The sequence below is a fragment of the Anomaloglossus baeobatrachus genome, chromosome 5 (assembly GCF_048569485.1).
Source record: "Anomaloglossus baeobatrachus isolate aAnoBae1 chromosome 5, aAnoBae1.hap1, whole genome shotgun sequence".
Classification (NCBI taxonomy): domain Eukaryota; kingdom Metazoa; phylum Chordata; class Amphibia; order Anura; family Aromobatidae; genus Anomaloglossus; species Anomaloglossus baeobatrachus.
In genome coordinates, this window is record NC_134357.1 from 367,273,151 (window position 1) to 367,292,044 (window position 18,894).

The following is an 18,894-nucleotide window of genomic DNA, read 5'->3' on the forward strand; positions in this document are numbered from 1 at the left end:
GACTGACAGTGGTCGTATGCGATGGAGTGATCACCTGACTGACAGAGGGCGTATGCAATGGAGCGATCACCTGACTGACAGTGGTCGTATGCGATGGAGCGATCACCCGACTGACAGTGGTCGTATGCGATGGAGTGATCACCTGACTGACAGAGGGCATTTGCGATGGAGCGATCACCTGACTGACAGTGGTCGTATGCGATGGAGGGATCACCTAACTGAGAGTGGTCGTATGCGATGGAGCGATCACCTGACTGACAGAGGGCATTTGCGATGGAGCGATCACCTGACTGACAGTGGTCGTATGCGATGGAGGGATCACCTAACTGAGAGTGGTCGTATGCGATGGAGCGATCACCTGACTGACAGAGGGCATTTGCGATGGAGCGATCACCTGACTGACAGAGGGTGTATGCGATGGAGCGATCGCCTGACTGACAGAGGGCGTATGCAATGGAGCGATCACCTGACTGACAGTGGTCGTATGCGATGGAGGGATCACCTGACTGAGAGTGGTCGTATGCGATGGAGCGATCACCTGACTGACAGAGGGCATATGCGATGGAGCGATCGCCTGACTGACAGAGGGTGTATGCGAAGGAGCGATCACCTGACTGACAGGGCGTATGCGATGGAGCGATCACCTGACTGACAGAGGGCGTATGCGATGGAGCGATCACCTGACTGACAGAGGGCATATGCGATGGAGCGATCGCCTGACTGACAGAGGGTGTATGCGAAAGAGCGATCACCTGACTGACAGAGAGGGCGTATGCGATGGAGCGATCACCTGACTGACAGAGGGCGTATGCGATGGAGCGATCACCTGACTGACAGAGAGGGCGTATGCGATGGAGCGATCACCTGACTGACAGAGGGCGTATGCGATGGAGAGATCACCTGACTGACAGAGGGCGTATGCGATGGAGCGTTCCCAGGTCACCGCATTAGATCTACGTCAGCAAGCACCAGTCAGGTGATTCAAGTCATCTGACCGGTAGTTAGTGGAACGCATATGTGCTCCAGTTACATATCGGTCACAAATCATATAAACGAGCATATACCGAGGGTGACGTGTGGCCCATATCGTGGAACGCGGCCACGTTCCACTCAGATAAAAACCGCAGTATCAATCTCCTGCAGTAAGATCATGTGACCCCACGCTGTTATATGATAGGGTCAAACATGCGTATGGGATTATATAGCCACTACTCATATGAAGGGGGTATATATATGTTAACAAGATACATCATAGACCAGATACACCATGATTTAAAGGACGCATATAAATAAGATGACAATAACGGTGTCGGCTTTTACTGGCTACATAAAACGGTTGGATACCAAATATATAATGTGAACCTATATAATAATAATAATAATAAGCGCCCATATACAGATTATTGCTAATCTATGTCCAATATGATAAACGGGTAGATATTTTAACCCTGATAAATAATACTGATAGCTGACCCTTCATATACCCAAGGCGTAGTGTAAATGCATTTGATGATACACGGGATGCCGATTTGTGACAGGATATACACGGATTCATGGTTGACGTAACTATGGTAACCAATTGGTTCCAAAACAAAATTATATGTAATGGATGTGGTTAAAAAAATGTAACATCAACCTGGGGTAAATTTCCTAAAGGACCGTAACAAATTGCTTAACATAAGGAGGTGTACAGTTCTCAGATAAAACATGAAAAACTGAGAATTTCGTTCAGGCCACCCGGGGTGACCGTATCGAGGAGGTATATCCAGCGGGTTTTCCGTTGGAAATTTTTTTCATTCCAATCTCCTCTTTTATGGTATTTGATATATGGTATATAAATGGTATTTGGGATCACCTCTATTACCTGAAATGATATTTGATTGGTGTTCCTCCCGTGTACATTAAGCACATGGCGAGCTAGTGGGTTATCACGTTTATGTGCAATATCAACCCAGATGCTCACTGATGCGGACTCTAAAGGCTGCTTTACACGTTACAATGTATCGTGCGATCGCATTTGCGATCGCACCCGCCCCCATCGTTTGTGCGGCATGGGCAATTTCTTGCCCGTGTTGCACAATGCTGTAAACCCCCGTCACACGTACTTACCTCCCGAACGACCTCGCTGTGGGCGGCGAACATCCACTTCCTGAAGGGGGAGGGACGTGCGGCGTCACAGCGACGTTACACAGCGGTCGGCCAATAGAAGGGGCGGAGATGAGCGGGACGTAAACATCCCACCCACCTCCTTCCTTCAGCATTGCCGACGGCCGCAGGTAAGCTGCAGTTCATCGTTCCCGGGGTGTCACACGTAGCGAAGTGTGCTTCCCCGGGAACAATGAACAACAGGACGTTCGATTTTTAGAAAATGAGCGACATGTCAACGATAAACGAGAAGGTGAGTGAAATGCCCATGCCGGGGCCTGCAGTGCTTGCACGGTCCCCGGGCCGGTGGTATTCGGGGTCAGGCTGTGAGTGGCCCGACCTGGCTTCCGTCACCCCGGCGGGTTTCAATAAAAGGGAAAAGTCCAACAGTCACTCCGGTGTGACAAGGGGGGAAGGAAGGAGGGTGACGGGGTTCATGGGGAGCACGCCATCGTTCAGGGTGGCCACTGCGGTCTTGACCTCCTCTGCCACCGCTCTCCCCCAGGAAACGGTACGGGATGGGGACGGGGGATGCTAGCAGTGCCACCCGCGGTGTGCGGCAAGGTGTTCAGCCGCTGCTGCACAGTCTCTCTCCAGGGCAGGTGTTACAGGCAGCCGGATGGAATCGCTCCCCACGGGTGGAGCGGGGGAGCCCCGGGAGGTTAGTGAGACCCAGGGCAACAGTCCTCAGGGACACCGGGGGCACAGGGCGGTGGCATCTACTCACACCAGTCATGGAGTGCGGGTTCCAGTTTCTCTTTATTTACAGTCCGTTCCACATCGCACCCGTGTGCTGGTCCTCGCCGCCTGTAGCCTTTGGTTGGTCCCGGGCAGGTAGGAGGAAGGGAAGTCCGGTGAGGTGATCTGGGGGTCTCTCCTTTCCATGTGCGTTAGTGCCGTCCCCGTGGCATAGAGCATCTTGGGAACTCGCCGCCTCTCTGTCTCTCTCATCCCGGTAGCGTAACACCAAACCGCCACCGGGTACAACATTCTCCAGGGATCCCCAGTCCTCAGCTCCATTCCCTTCCTCAGATGTTATCAGCCCTGGTCTCGTGGCATCTCCTCAACAGGAGCTGTCCTGTGTAAGTCTGCACTGTCTTGCAGCCTCTAATGTTCTGACTAAAACTTCTGTCTGCTCTGAACTCACTCCTCATCTCAGGCCCCCCTCCCATCAGGTTGTCATGGGGACATGAACACCTGCTCATTAAAGAGACAGGATGAGTCATGCAGACTTAAACTAGTGCTGAAAAGCTTTTTAACTCTTTCCTGCCAGTGTATGTGTGTGGGGGGACTCTTCTTCCTCTTGCCCGGGAAAAATGGGGTAACATTTAATACCCTGTAACGACCCAGTTGCAGGGGCGTTATATGAGTATTTCTGCTCGTTTATAGCTGTCACACGCTACGATATCACTAACGATGCCGGATGTGCGTCACTTATGACATGACCCCACCGTCATCTCGTTAGATATATCGTAGCGTGTAAAGCCCGCTTAAGTTGTCTCTTTGTTTTCCAGACATAGCTGAGGGAGCAGGTGCAGGTACAAACATACACCAAACCGGCCGTCCTACAGTTGGCAAATCCTAAGATGTTAAAGATTCTGCCCGTTTGGAAATTGACACCCTCTTTTGATTGATTAATGTATGAACAAAAAGAACAAGAGCTACATCTAAAAGTACCACGAGGTTTACGCTCCAACCAAGTTCCAGCAGGTCTAGGGGGTACAAAATGACTATGTAAAATGCTATCACGGATGCATTTGCCCCTTCTATATGTGACACTGGGATGCAATGAAATCACATTACAGATATCTGGGTCCGCTCTCAGAATGCCCCAGTGCCATCTCAAAATGTTCATGACCTGATGATTATGGTCATCAATATGATACCATACTTTTCAAGAAGAACCAGTACTTCACTAAAATATGTCATACCATAGAAACACAAAACTATTGCAATATTTATTGACTCATTTGGCTTTCTGTTCGCCCACATCACCCTGTCCATAATGATTTTTCTGTAGAGCTAACCACCGAAAAACTAGTAGAAACTCTACATAAAACATTTTCATGCAGGTATTTAGAAAACTTTGTCAGAAAAAAACAGCATTTTCAGATAAAGGAGTTTGAATGGCATCAACCCTCCCACCCTAAGGATTTCCTGCTTTCTTTCTAATCACAGGAAGTCCATCGGGGCACGCTATGGGTTCCTCATCGGTGTACTATGTAATGACATGTGCTGCACTCTCTCTTCTACAAGGTCACACCTCCTTCAAAAGCCGGTGAGTGATGAGAAAACTTTGGCTGAACTTATATCTTTGCTGGATATAAACAGTATTTCACTCACCTAATAAATGTCTTCCTCACATTTCAAGTTTACAACATAAGTCCTTCTTCAAATAAATTGGCAGTAGAGAATATTCCAGAAGTAACATTAACATCCTCTTTAAATTATTATAAACTACTCCTGGACAAAGTTCTTTATTTGGAGTTGAAATTTAAATTTGGTTTGGATCCACATGTAAACATATGGGCCAACAATTAGGAAACTAATTATGTTGTGATCACAGAGTATCCGGCTGCTGGGATCCGCAATGTTCTGCTCATCTTTAGGCGAGTGTTCATTACTACAGGCAAATTGAAGTATTATCCAACAGTAGGGATGGTGTGGCTTGATTCAGACGACCTGGTCCATTGGCCACAACAGTAATTTCTATCCGCTAGACAAGAGCCATGAAAACCGCCTCTTACATGATAACGTCTGTAGCTTTTCTTTTGATTTAAATGTCTAGAACAATAGCGTGTTGCACCGTGCTGGCTAATCAAAAGAAGAGCCACAGATGTCGTTAGGTAAGAGGGAGTTCTCAGGACTCCTATCTGGCCGCCAGAATTCACAGCTGTGGTAAATGTGTAAAATAGAGACCCGGGGGCGTTAGTTGTAGACCAGGAATTCCCTCCGGTAGACGCCTCGGCCTATGGGCTTTAGGACATCGGTTGGTATGCACCTGTAGGCCGAATGCTACTGTTGGCGTGGGGCTGGCTAGGACCAATTATTATAGCATTCAAGGAAGGAGACCACTTGTTCTTCATAAACAGGAATTTACTCTCGGCCTGTAGGCTTTAGGACATCGGTTGGTATGCACCTGTAGGCCGAATGCTGCTGTTGGCGTGGGGCTGGCTAGGACCAGTTGTTATAGAGTTCAAGGCAGGAGACCACTGGCTCTTCATAAACAAGAATTTGGTGGATGACCAAACACAATGCATAGCGGGCACACAACTTTACACAAAGTACCACAAAACACAGTTCCTCAACGTTCACTTTAGATGTTACTGTCCTGGTTATTCCCAGACCTTCTGCCACAATCCAGATTATCACAAAACTACCATTCATGAGAGTCCACATGTGGTTCCATGTCCTCCCAGGAACAGGGAGTAGCACCCGTATCTTTCGCCCAGGACTATATTCTCGTTTTGTGTTCACCTCCTTGTCTGCCCATTACCATTCAGCTGTAAGCTACCCGGGGTATGCTACTAAGTGCCCGTCCAGAGACCCAACCCACAAGGATTGCTTTTAGCTTCGTGACCAATCCCAGATTTTACTGCCGCCCTCGTCTCTGGATTTAACCACTTTCTGAAATTCCGTGGTACTTTTGTAAGGGGTGGGCAGACCCCTTACAAAGAAGTGCAGTTTTCCCCCTGAAAGTGTTAATGCTGATGTTATTTAATAAAATGTTTTAATGTTTTAGTGGGTTCCCCTAGTGGCCGGGTGGGACGGCTGTCCCCATAGGAACAGGGTAGAGGAAAGGAGGAGCCGGCAGTAGAAAGGGGAGGGAGAGAAAGGGGTGTGCAGAAAAAGTTAGAGCCGGGAGGCAGTTGAGTCCGGGATGGGAGAGAAGAAGCAGAAGGGGCAGAGTGTGGGAGCTGGGTGGACAGGAAAGCGAAGGAAAAGAAGAGAAGAAGTGTCCTCAAGGGTGAAGCAGTATTGGTGTGGGTCCAGTCTGTGTTAGCCGGAGTGGGAGCCAGGTGAAGTGGAGTAGCCGGGCACATCCCCACTAGAGGAGACATCCAGAAAAGGTTTTCCCCCAGTCGAAGTTGTGATACCATCTGAACATTGCCTCTGTCATGAAGAAGTGTACAATAAATATGTCTACTGGTTCAACCGATCCACGTCTGCAAAGTGTTTGTACCTCTGGCGGCGTTATCTGCACCACCACACTCTGCCCCACCAAGACATCTCCTGTCCCTAAAGTGACGGCGGAGCCGGGGGTAAGCCTGATAGAAAAAGGGGGCACGACTACAATCCCTGAGGCGCCCCTGGCACCCCGTTACACTTTCTCGCTACCTTTGCTTGGTCTTTCACTCCTTCCTGCCATAGGTCACCCAAAGAATGTGACCAAAATGACCTGACCGTCCCGTACGTCCGTTCTCAACTCCGGTCATTCCCCAACTGAACTTTAAGATGGAGTCTGCCTCTTTGCCTCAGCACTAGCTTTTCCCCCGAGGGCTAATCCAAACTGCCAACTGTCACTTGCCCTAAAGTCACTTGCCAGGCAATCTACTGTATCTTACCAACATCCTATGTTATAACCTTTTATCACTACCAGCACTGCTACATCCATACATTACACTACATTGTATGCCTTCCTATACTTTACATTACTTTCCAGCATAAGATTGCTTTATATCACACATATATACAGTGCCTACAAATAGTCTTCAACCCCCTGCAGATTTAGCAGGTTTGATAAGATGCAAATAAGTTAGAGCCTGCAAACTTCAAACAAGAGCAGGATTTATTAACAGATGCATAAATCTTACAAACCAACAAGTTATGTTGCTCAGTTAAATTTTAATAAATTTTCAACATAAACGTGTGGGTCAATTATTATTCAACCCCTAGGTTTAATATTTTGTGGAATAACCCTTGTTTGCAATTACAGCTAATAATCGTCTTTTATAAGACCTGATCAGGCCGGCACAGGTCTCTGGAGTTATCTTGGCCCACTCCTCCATGCAGATCTTCTCCAAGTTATCTAGGTTCTTTGGGTGTCTCCTGTGGACTTTAATCTTGAGCTCCTTCCACAAGTTTTCAATTGGGTTAAGGTCAGGAGACTGACTAGGCCACTGCAACACCTTGATTTTTTCCCTCTTGAACCAGGCCTTGGTTTTCTTGGCTGTGTGCTTTGGGTCGTTGTCTTGTTGGAAGATGAAATGACGACCCATCTTAAGATCCTTGATGGAGGAGCGGAGGTTCTTGGCCAAAATCTCCAGGTAGGCCGTGCTATCCATCTTCCCATGGATGCGGACCAGATGGCCAGGCCCCTTGGCTGAGAAACAGCCCCACAGCATGATGCTGCCACCACCATGCTTGACTGTAGGAATGGTATTCTTGGGGTGGTATGCAGTGCCATCTAGTCTCCAAACGTCACGTGTGTGGTTGGCACCAAAGATCTTGATCTTGGTCTCATCAGACCAGAGAACCTTGAACCAGTCTGTCTCAGAGTCCTCCAAGTGATCATGAGCAAACTGTAGACGAGCCTTGACATGACGCTTTGAAAGTAAAGGTACCTTACGGGCTTGTCTGGAACGGAGACCATTGCGGTGGAGTACGTTACTTATGGTATTGACTGAAACCAATGTCCCTACTGCCATGAGATCTTCCCGGAGCTCCTTCCTTGTTGTCCTTGGGTTAGTCTTGACTCTTCGGACAAGCCTGGCCTCGGCACGGGTGGAAACTTTCAAAGGCTGTCCAGGCCATGGAAGGCTAACAGTAGTTCCATAAGCCTTCCACTTCCGGATGATGCTCCCAACAGTGGAGACAGGTAGGCCCAACTCCTTGGAAAGGGTTTTGTACCCCTTGCCAGCCTTGTGACCCTCCACGATCTTGTCTCTGATGGCCTTGGAATGCTCCTTTCCCATGTTGACCAAGCATGAGTGCTGTTCACAAGTTTGTGGAGGGTCTTAATTAGTCAGAAAAGGCTGGAAAAAGAGATAATTAATCCAAACATGTGAAGCTCATTGTTCTTTGTGCCTGAAAAACTTCTTAATACTTTAGGGGAACCAAACAGAAATCTGGTGGTTTGAGGGGTTGAATAATAAATGACCCTCTGAATAAACTTTTCACAATTTAAAAAAAAAAAGAAATAACATTCTTTTTTGCTGCAGTGCATTTCACACTTCCAGGCTGATCTACAGTCCAAATGTCACAATGCCAAGTTAATTCCGAATGTGTAAACCTGCTAAATCTGCAGGGGGTTGAATACTACTTGTAGGCACTGTATTTAAGAACACATTTGGTGTCTTTAGGGGTAGTAACCCCACCACAATCTTACAGACAAGCATGCAGTTGTGACTATCACATCACTGCTACAGCCAGTAATTGGTAGTAGAAACCATATGTCTATCCATAAGGAGCAAGAAGTTGAAAAAAATAGCAGTTGACAAGTGGGAGGGGGAAGGAATCGGTGAGCATTACTTCCTTTATTTTTTAACACAAGTCTGATTTTTTCAAAGATTTTCACTGGCCTGACAACTTCTTAGGCCATATTCCAAGTAGTAAATTGCCATGTGTTAAAAGTTTTATCTGCTTTACTATTTACACTCAAACTTCCCTAGCTGCTTCTATGTTATATATGCTAAAGAATCTTCTCTTTTAGCCTCAATACTTTTGGCTAGATTTTATGGTGGATCTAACATTAGACTAATACTACCAAGTGTGAGATGTTTGCGGTCTATAGACAAATATGCTGATAATATTGCTTCAACTCAATAATAGGTGTCATCGATGGGCCTTGTGGGCTTTCTTTTGGACAGTCCAAGTCAATGTTTGCATATCTAGAGTGTTTGTGGCTGCACATTTTCCCCATCAAGTCATTGCAGGTGTCATTTCAGGTATGTAAAGACGTTTATATGGGAATATGTTTTATAGTGCCATTTGAAAAGATTACATTTTGAAACCTACATAAAGTATATATGACTTACATCAATGGGATATACAGTGATGGCCAATAGTGTTGACACCCTTGAAATTGTTCTAGAAAAGGAAGTATTTCTCCCAGAAAATTATTGCAATTACAAATTTTGTTGTCCATGTTTATTTCCTTTTTGTGTTTGGAACAACAGAAAAAAATAGGAAAAAAAGACAAATTGGGCAATTTTACACAAAACTCCAAAAATGGGAGGGACAAAATTGTTGGCGCCCTAAACTTAATATTTGGTTGCACACTTTTTGGAATAAATAACTGGACTAAATCACTATAATCATCAACAAGCTTCTTTCACCTCTCAACTGTAATCTTGGTCCACTCTTCTTTTCCAAACTGCTCCAGGTTGCCTTCTCCCAACAGCAATTTTAAAATCTCTCCACAAGTGGTCAATGGTACTTCGATCCCGACTCATTGCTGGCCACTTCAGAACTCTCTAGTGTTTTGTTTCCATCCATTTCTGGGTGCTTCTTGAATTATGTTTGGGGTCAATGACCTGCTGCAAGACCAATGACCTAGGACAGAAACCTACCTTTTGGACACTGGGCACTACATTGCAACTCAAAATAATTTGGTAATCTTCAGATTTCATGATGCCTTGCACACTTTCAATGCACCCAGTGCCAGAGGCAGCAAAGCAATCCCAAACATCTTTGAATCTCCACCATATTTGACTGTAGGTACTGTGTTCTCTTATTTGTAGGCCTCATTCCATTTTTGGTAAACAGTAGAATGATGTGCATTACCAAAAAGCTCTATCTTGGTTTCATCTGTCCACAAGATGCTTTCCCAGAAGGATTTTGGCTTAAGGCTGCTTTACACACAGTGACATCGCTAGCGATGTCGCTCGTGAAAGCACCCACCCCCGTCGTTTGTGCGTCACGGGCAAATCGCTGCCCGTGGCGCACAATATCGCTAGCACCCGTCACACGTACTTACCTGCCTAACGATGTTGCTGTGGCCGGCGAACTGCCTCTTTTCTAAGGGGGCAGTTTGTGCGGCGTCACAGCGACGTCACACGGCAGGCGTCCAATTGAAGCAGAGGGGCGGAGAGCAGCCCCAGGAAAGTCACGCCCACCTCGTTGCTGGAGGAGGCAGGTACGGTGTTGTTCTTCGTTCCTGGGGTGTCACACGTAGCGATGTGTGCTGCCTTAGGAACGACGAACAACCTGCGTCCAGCACCATCAATGATATTTGGGATTTGAGCGACGTGTCAACGATCAACGATTAGGTGAGTATTTTTGATCGTTAGCGGTTGCTCGTACGTGTCACACGCAACAACGTTGCTAATGAGGTCGGATGTGCATCACGAATTCTGTGACCCCGACGACATCTCGGTAGCGATGTCGTTGCGTGTAAAGCCCTCTTTACTCACAAACATTTTGGCAAACTGCAGCCTAGCTTTAAATAAGCCATAGCGTTTTATTTTATTCAAATGTTGATGGATAGTTTGTGCTGACACTGATGCACCATGACTTGCAGGACAGCTTGAATTTTGTTGGAACTTGATTGGGGCTGCTTTGACGCCATCCAGACTTTTCTGCTTTGTTACCGTTCCCCAATTTTTCTCTGATTTCCATGTCCAGAGAGATTATCTAGTCTCATGGGTTGTAAAATTCTTGATTATGTTGCACACCTTGGACAAAGAAACATCAAGATCTCTGGAGATGGACTTGTAATCTTGAAATTGTTGATATTTTTCAAAAATTTTCGTTCTCAAGTTCTCAGACAGTTCAATTGCCCTCTTAATGTTCTCCATGTTAACTGTGGCACAACCAGACACACAATGCAAAGATTGAGGCAACCTCCCCTTTTCTCCCCTTTTAGTCTAGTTTCAGGTGTGATTGTCATATTGCCCACACTTGTTACTGGACACGTGAGCTTGAATGAGCATCATGCTTGAAAAAGTGTTTTTCCCACAATTTTGGAAAGGTGCCAACAATTTTGTCAGGAACATTTTTGGGGTTTTGTGTGAAATTATGTTTAATCAGCCTTGTTTTCTTTTTTGTGTTGTTCCAATATACACAAAGGAAATAAACATGTGTATAACAGTATAACAAAACCTGTGGAAAAACTCTGTGCAAAACATATGTCGGGGTCTGTGGGCCTATAGTTGGTGGAAGTCCCTGTTTCATATGGTATGTGACAAGTTTTTATAATCTGAGCTTTATTTATTGTTATATTTTGGTATTATACCTCATATTATCTTTGATATTAAAACGTTATGGCACCATCATATATTTGTATGAGATAATTATCACCATCATGCCCTAATCCGGATTTTCTCTTTTTACTTGTAACCTGTTGTTTGTACACTTCCCACTATTTTAATGTGATAATAATTTTTTAATTAATATAGTTAACAAACAATACAATTAAATTGTTTTATTATATTTTTGAGATCTTTCATCCTTTTTTGTGTAGCCACAAAACCTGTGTAGGTGCAATAATTTTCTGGAAGACATATTTCACTATCTTGAACAATTTCAAGGCTACCAACACTTTCGTCCATGACTGCATAACATTCACAATTCGATCATGTTCCAAGAGTATTTTTTCAATTTTTACTTATATACCAAGCATTTTTTTTTGATCATTTTAATAGTATTCAAGCTATTGATCTTGTCCGTTGAACTTATTAATTGTCTGTTTTCCTTCCAGGAATTGTGGTGGCCAAAGCATTTAATCATCTACAAATTATATACAGTCTTAACTTGAAAAAATATTGCTATGCTACTCTTTTCCTCTTCTCATTTGCGCTGGGCTTCTACTTGTTACTCAAGCTTTTTGATGTTGACCTTTTGTGGACCCTTGACAAAGCATCACATTGGTGTTCCAAGTCAGAGTGGATTCATATCGACTCTACACCATTTGCCGGCCTGATAAGGAATCTAGGTATTTTACTTGGCTTAGGACTAGCCTTAAACTCCCAGATGTACAAGTACAGTTGCAAGGAGAAGCAAGGAACTGAATTCATGTTCCGCCTGAGCTCTATAGTTACTTCTCTAGTTGTTCTTCACGTCTTTGACGCCTTTGAACTTCCATCTGACGTGGAGATGGTCTTTTATGTTCTTTCGTTCTTCAAGAGCATAGCTGTCCCTATAACGGCTGTAGGAATTGTTCCTTACTGTGTCTCACTTATATTAAGAGGACAAGATAAGAAGGTCTTGTGAAGCAAAGTTTTATGAACCTAATGGATAAGACATTTGTTTAAAAACATCCTGACCCTTCACAACATTGAAATATTGAACATCAGGTGATTTCATTGTATGTGTAAATGTTTTAGTATGTTTTTGACAAGTTTGCCAGGTTTTTAAAGGGAACCTGTCAGCAGAAATTTCGCCCAAAACCTAAAAGATTCCCCCTCTGCAGCTCCTGGGCTGCATTCTAGAAAGGTCCCTGTTATTATTGTGCCCCCTTTCTGACCAAAAAAAAGAGTTTATAAAGAGGTACCTTTTTGGCTTCGGATTCTATAAATGTGACACGGGGGCGGGCAGCCTGATGGCCGTTATTCTGCCCCCTGGTCCTGTACGCCGCCCCCATCACTGATTTCCATACTTTTGGACGCCGTCCACTGCTCCAGCCATCCCCGCGCATGCCCAGTGCCAGTCTCACGGGACTGAGCAGTGTGACCGCTGGTGACGTGCGCGCAGACAAGTGATTATGGGCGGGACTGTGACTGTTATCAGCAAGTACCCGCCCATAATCTCGTGAGCGCGCAAACCTCTCCAGCGGTCACACTGTGCTCAGTGTAGATGCTAAACTGTATGGGCTGCTTCCAGGGATGACGTCCCTTTGTCACGTGATAGTATTTTGAACATGGCCCTATCACGTGACAAAGGGACGTCATCCCTGGAAGCAGCCCATACAGTCTAGCATCTACACTGAGCACAGTGTGACCGCTGGAGAGGTTTGCGCGCTCACGAGATTATGGGCGGGTACTTGCTGATAACAGTCACAGTCCCGCCCATAATCACTTGTCTGCGCACACGTCACCAGCGGTCACACTGCTCAGTCCCGTGAGACTGGCACTGGGTATGCGCGGGGATGGCTGGAGCAGTGGGCGGTGTCCAAAAGTATGGAAATCAGCGATGGGGGCGGCATACAGGACCAGGGGGCAGAATAACGGCCATCAGGCTGCCCGCCCCCGTGTCACATTTATAGAATCCGAAGCCAAAAAGGTACCTCTTTATAAACTCTTTTATTTGGTCAGAAAGGGGGCACAATAATAACAGGGACCTTTCTAGAATGCAGCCCAGGAGCTGCAGAGGGAGAATCTGTTAGGTTTTAGGGGAAATTTCTGCTGACAGGTTCCCTTTAAGTTCTGTGTATCTATCACTCAGCGTATGGAATGCATGTTCTAGCTCTTCATCTCTCTTCCTTAATGTTTAGACAATGCTGTTATACAAAAGTGTGATTCGTGTTTGGTTGATGAAAAGCATACGGACCTCCACATCCCAATATCAACTGTTAACGAGACATTACTCAAAATATGTTTCTCTTATAAGGCATTTTATGAGATAAAAAAAACAAAAACATGAAGATTTTTTCCAAAAAAACGCACTACTCTTGTCCATGTGGGTAGTATTATAGCTTTGACCCATTGGCTAGACTGAGGTTAAGCTGCACCACATTCACAAGAAAAGTGCTGTTTCATGAAAAATGCAGATATGATTCTTTGAGGAGTATCTCTTTAATATTACTTAAGTTGGACTGAAAGCAACTCGACCCGCGGAGATAAATGTTTGACAGGTAATAAATGTCTGATCATTGGGGACCTAACCACTAAAGCTGGGTTTACACACTGCAACATCGCAAAGAACATCGCTGTAACGTCACCGGTTTGGTGACGCAATAGCGACCTCCCTAAGTCTCTGCTAAGTCTCTGGTGAGCGTTCAAACAGGCAAACCTGGCCAACAACGCAACAGCGATCCGGACCTGCAGAGCGACCTAGCTGGTTGTTGGGGTCGTTGATAAGCAGCCTTTTGAAAGGGAAGTTGCTAACAAAGTCGCTGCAAAGTCTTCACACACTGAAACTTCATGCTGCACAGCGGGAAACAAAGGACCTAGGAATGGTCCTGAACGATTTGTAACGATTACAACTTCACAGCAGGGGCCAGGTCGCTGATAGGTTTCACACACTGCAACATCGCAAACAACATCGCTATTGCGTCACAAAACCGGTGACGTTACAGCGATGTCGTTTGAGATGTTGCATTGTGTAAACCCAGCTTAAGACCAGCACTAATTCTAACAATAAAGTTTTGGAGGCCCCCAGCACTGGCACTTACAACCCTCAGATCTTTTCAGCTCCCAGACAAACTCCAAGTTATATGAGAATAAATAGCACAAGGACAAAAAAAAACAAAGAAGCATGATTGAAAAAATATGTGCTGTCATATATAATAAAAAGTGTTAAAGTAAAAAAAAGTTAACACTTTTTATAGTGTATGAAAGTGGCTATTGCACTTTTCTACATTGAAATTGCAACATTAAAAAGTAAAAATTCTGGAATTATGGAAAACAAAGGATTGCTAGACATGTCCATGATGAAATAAACAACAACATTTTCAAAACATCTTGATGTATTCAGCATAGAAATAGAGCACAACATGCAGAAATACATGCACTTACATGACTTGGCATGCTATCAATGAAGTTATTAATGGCTGTTTCAGAAATGTTACACCACACTGAATGTATTTGGGCACGCAATTTATTAAGATCCACTGCTTGATCACCCATTGCCCTTAGCCGACCAATTATGTCCCAAATGTGCTTGACAGAAGACAAGTCCAGAAACGCTGCAGGCCATAGCTGCATGCTTAGGCCACACAGGCTGCTCACTGGTTCTATACGACCAAGTCAATATAATGCCAATCTGTTATTGTACCTGTTATTGCAGACTAGAGTGGTCTCGATACTGTACCATAATCTTGGGAATAGTACTAGTGTGACATTCCCTCATGAAGGCCTTTTCAAGGAGTTACACACATGGTCTCTTGAGATTTGAAGAATGTACCAATGGTTCCATGACTGATCTATACTATCCTCAAAGTAAAATTGGACATTACATAGCAATTTTAAACAATCAAACACTGTCCACTCCACAGAAACCATCAGGTGTTTGCATGCCGTAGGGCTACGAGTTCACTTATAGTTATTCAACTTACCTCAAGCCACCGCTTTCAAAAACTATCATGGTGCAGAGCAAGATGGCAATGGAGGCTGGACTGAAGGTCTGTTCTCTTCGGTGATAAGACCCACTTATCTTTTGGGTGCAATGATAGTCTAAGATTGGTTTGCACACAGCGTGGGCAATGCCATGAAGAGTCCTTTGCGAGGGAACATCAGACTTGTCCTAGTCACAGAATTACGGTGTAGGGTCAAATTACATTGATTTGGTTGGGGACCACTGATATGGCCATTTCTCCAAAGTATCAAAGATCCATTGTGAGCAGCTTGCATGGCCTGGAGTGTCTGTTTGACTTGTATCTTATTGCACACATCTGGGATGTCATTGGTCAGCAATTGCAGAGGGAGCTGCCAGCCGCAGATGTGTATTCATCATGGCAGAACATTTCTCGGACAACCATTGATAACCTCATAGATACCAACCAAGACATGTAAATGTGTGTACTAATACGTGTGGCACTCATACTCGATAATTAATAAATTAAGATTTAAAATATATATATATATATATATATATATATATATACAGTATATATATTTCCCTTTTCTCAGCATTTGCATATCATTAACAGGTTTATCAATCTGATTTCCATAACTCCACTACTTTTCCTGCTTGATGATGCTATTTCAACGTTGAGGAGTGTATTTTAGAACCTGCTTTTTATCTTTGTGTTACTTACTCACTTGTATGAGAGTCACCCTCATATTTCACACCAGTGTCCCATCATCAAATGTTTTACTATGGCATTTAAAGGGTTTTCTAAAAAAAATATTTTTAATGTATTTCAATCATGCTAGCTTTAAAGTAAGTCTATTTCGATGGAGAGAGTACATAAGTACACAGCCACATTGCCACTGAAAACAAGGAAGAGGCCCCGAGTTTTCACGATATCCTTTTATGAGGCTGGTTGACATGTTAAAAAGTCATAAGTAAACAACAGTATAGCCCATGCTCACCGTCATGATATATATGGGTATTCCATATATCAATAATGTAGCAGCCATACACCACTATAGCCCATGCTCACTGTCATGATTTATACAGTATGTGTATTCCATATATCAATAATGTAGCATCCATATATACCATATATACGTATTTGCACTAAGGCTGACACCATTGGATGCCAGAATTAGGTAGGCATTCCATCCTAGAAGCATTACTTCTATATGGTAGTAGGTGGAATGCCTATAGGTTCATGAGGCAAAAGGATAGGGAGGGATGTGGGGCCTTAGGGAGGAGCCATCTTTACCATTGGTGCAACCTGAGCCGTCGATGTTTGGGGGCCCACATCTACCTCTAAACCAGGTGGAATTGTTCATTATGATGACCTATTGGACTGCATATACTATTCTTGCATATGTGCCCTCTTCTGTCTTTATCCGCCAGTGGTCTTACGCACATCCACCCAAAAGGACATGAAGATTCTTGATGTCACCACCTTCTCAGTTCTAATCACATTTTCTTAAGACTCCCATTACATAAAATCTTAAACATTTAAGACTAAAATGAACTGCATAATTGTCCTTTTGCTAAACTTGTTGGGTCATTTGGTAGATTTAACTCACATATTAATAGCTACAAATGAAACAACCCTCTACTGATAAATGGCCAGAGAATGATGTAATTATTGTATAGTAAATGACTAGTGTGATAAAATAGATTATCTGAGATGTGATGTAACATGTCGCTGATGTTACCAGTCATACCTAATGTTTACAGTTTGTCTCCATTATTAGATAAACCATACTTATATTTTCCATAGCCATGAATCAGTCATGTATTACACTTGTTTTTCTTTGGTATTTTTCATATTTTCATTTAAAAAAACACTAAATAAAGAGTTTTTGATAATTGGTGTATACTGATCCCTAGCTAAAAGGATAATTCCCATATTGAGGCACTTACAGCCCTTAACACAAAACATCACTGTCCTTGTATATATTTCTTACCCATTCTTAAATTACACCATACAGCAAGTGAAATAAGTATTGTACACAGCCCCAATTTTATAAGTAAACATATTTCTAAAGGTACTATTGTAGAGGTGGTCGAGTCGCTACGCTGTTTTATGCTATATGCTATCTACCTCTACTGTGAAAGGTTTTTTGTTCTAATTGTATTATATGGTGTTGAATTGTTCTAAATGTGTGTTAACATGTAAATGCTGCTAGCAGAGTGTAGATTCCCGATGTAGCAGAGCTGGGGCCATTTGCCGACGACGCCATTTAGCAGGTGGGTTGGCACAGCGGTAGAGTAGATGTTAGACTAGGGTTAAATCAAAGTAGAGGAGGAGTGATAAATGGCAAGTGGGTTGGCTAGTGGTCTGGGCCTCATGGGGTGCCAGTTTTGAATAGGGTTAAAGTAAGAGAAGACGTGATTACGGTGTCAGGGCCATTTAGGGAACCCTGAGGTAATCGTGTGAGATGTCGTGCCTACAGCTCACCCCAGCAGGTTCAGGGAAATTTTGCAACTAGACAGCCGTCGGGGCCCAGAACCAGATGAAGATGTAAAGAAAGGGGGGAACAAAGATGCAGAACCAGCAGCTTGAGGACGAGTTCCAAGATAGTGGGGACATGTTGAAAAAAAGTACCCCAAAAACAGTAGAATTAGAATCGTGAGTAGTGAGGCCATGTCTGTCATAATGGTGTGATGAATAAACTGAACAAGTTTGGTTGCCAATGGAACTCTGTTGTTGCGTGGGTTACTATTTCGTCTACGACAAGGACCAGCAGCGGGGTGTTGCACACCAGTCTGAAGAAACCATCAAGTGTTGTCTACGCCACCCAAAGTCACACCTGTACACAAAGCTTCCCTGATGAAGGAGAAGTGTCCATGCCTTCTTTCAAATAGCACTACAAGCAGGGTCATTCCCGGCACAAGCCTCCAAGAAGGGCTGCGTGGAAGACACCCAAGACTAAAGGACTAATGGCCCCATCTGCTAGAATGTGGAACCTTGTGCGGTGATACTGCATTTACTCTGCATAAACCGTGCCCCTTTTCCCCATGGACTTTGCCCTATGGACTTTGCCTTTCCCCATTGTTGCTGGGCAGTGTCGTATTCTAATGGACGGGAAACCACAAAGAGGGGAGGGAGGGAGAGAGGAAACAATTGGCCCAGAGGAGTGGGTCCAGGACTGTCGTGCATCTTGCCTGGAGAACAAGCGCATGGACACTACTGCCGACGGCAGAAAAGGACTGTTGCCTGTAGATGTTTTATATTAAAAGGTGTACTCTTGTCCGGCACTCAGATGAGGGAAATGAACTCTGGCCTTTGGCCATCACTGTTATGGACTCAAAAGTAACTTTTTCATCTAATGTTTTATATTTGTGTATATTAAAGTTATGGTCGGGGACTACCATATTTAAGTGGGGAGGTGTGTAGAGGTGGTTGAGTTCTTATGCTGTTTTATGTTATAAGCTATCTACCTGTACTGCAAAAGGTGTTTTATACTAAATGTATTGTATAGTGTTGATTGTTATAGATGTGTGTTAAGATGTAAATGCTGCTGGTGGAGTGTAGGTTTCCAATGCAGCAGAGCCAGGCCCTTTTGCCAGTGTACACAGCCTAGC

General features: G+C 44.2%; 1 protein-coding gene across 4 annotated transcripts in view; it reads left to right on the plus strand.

The window, feature by feature from the left end:
- LOC142310123 (glucose-6-phosphatase catalytic subunit 1-like) overlaps positions 1–12,297 on the plus strand; it is a 29,313-nt gene extending 17,016 nt beyond the window's left edge. The window contains exons 3-7 of one of the 4 annotated variants that reach the window (XM_075347604.1): positions 4,324–4,401; positions 6,033–6,053; positions 8,514–8,523; positions 8,917–9,032; positions 11,786–12,297. In XM_075347604.1, the coding sequence (XP_075203719.1) occupies positions 4,324–4,401; positions 6,033–6,053; positions 8,514–8,523; positions 8,917–9,032; positions 11,786–12,297 (737 nt within the window). Of the gene's footprint in view, positions 1–4,323; positions 4,424–6,032; positions 6,054–6,079; positions 6,101–6,691; positions 6,702–8,513; positions 8,524–8,555; positions 8,562–8,916; positions 9,033–11,785 lie in introns of all 4 variants that reach the window. The other 3 variants (XM_075347606.1, XM_075347607.1, XM_075347608.1) reach the window with 3 other exon arrangements.
- Positions 12,298–18,894: the final 6,597 nt, after the last annotated feature.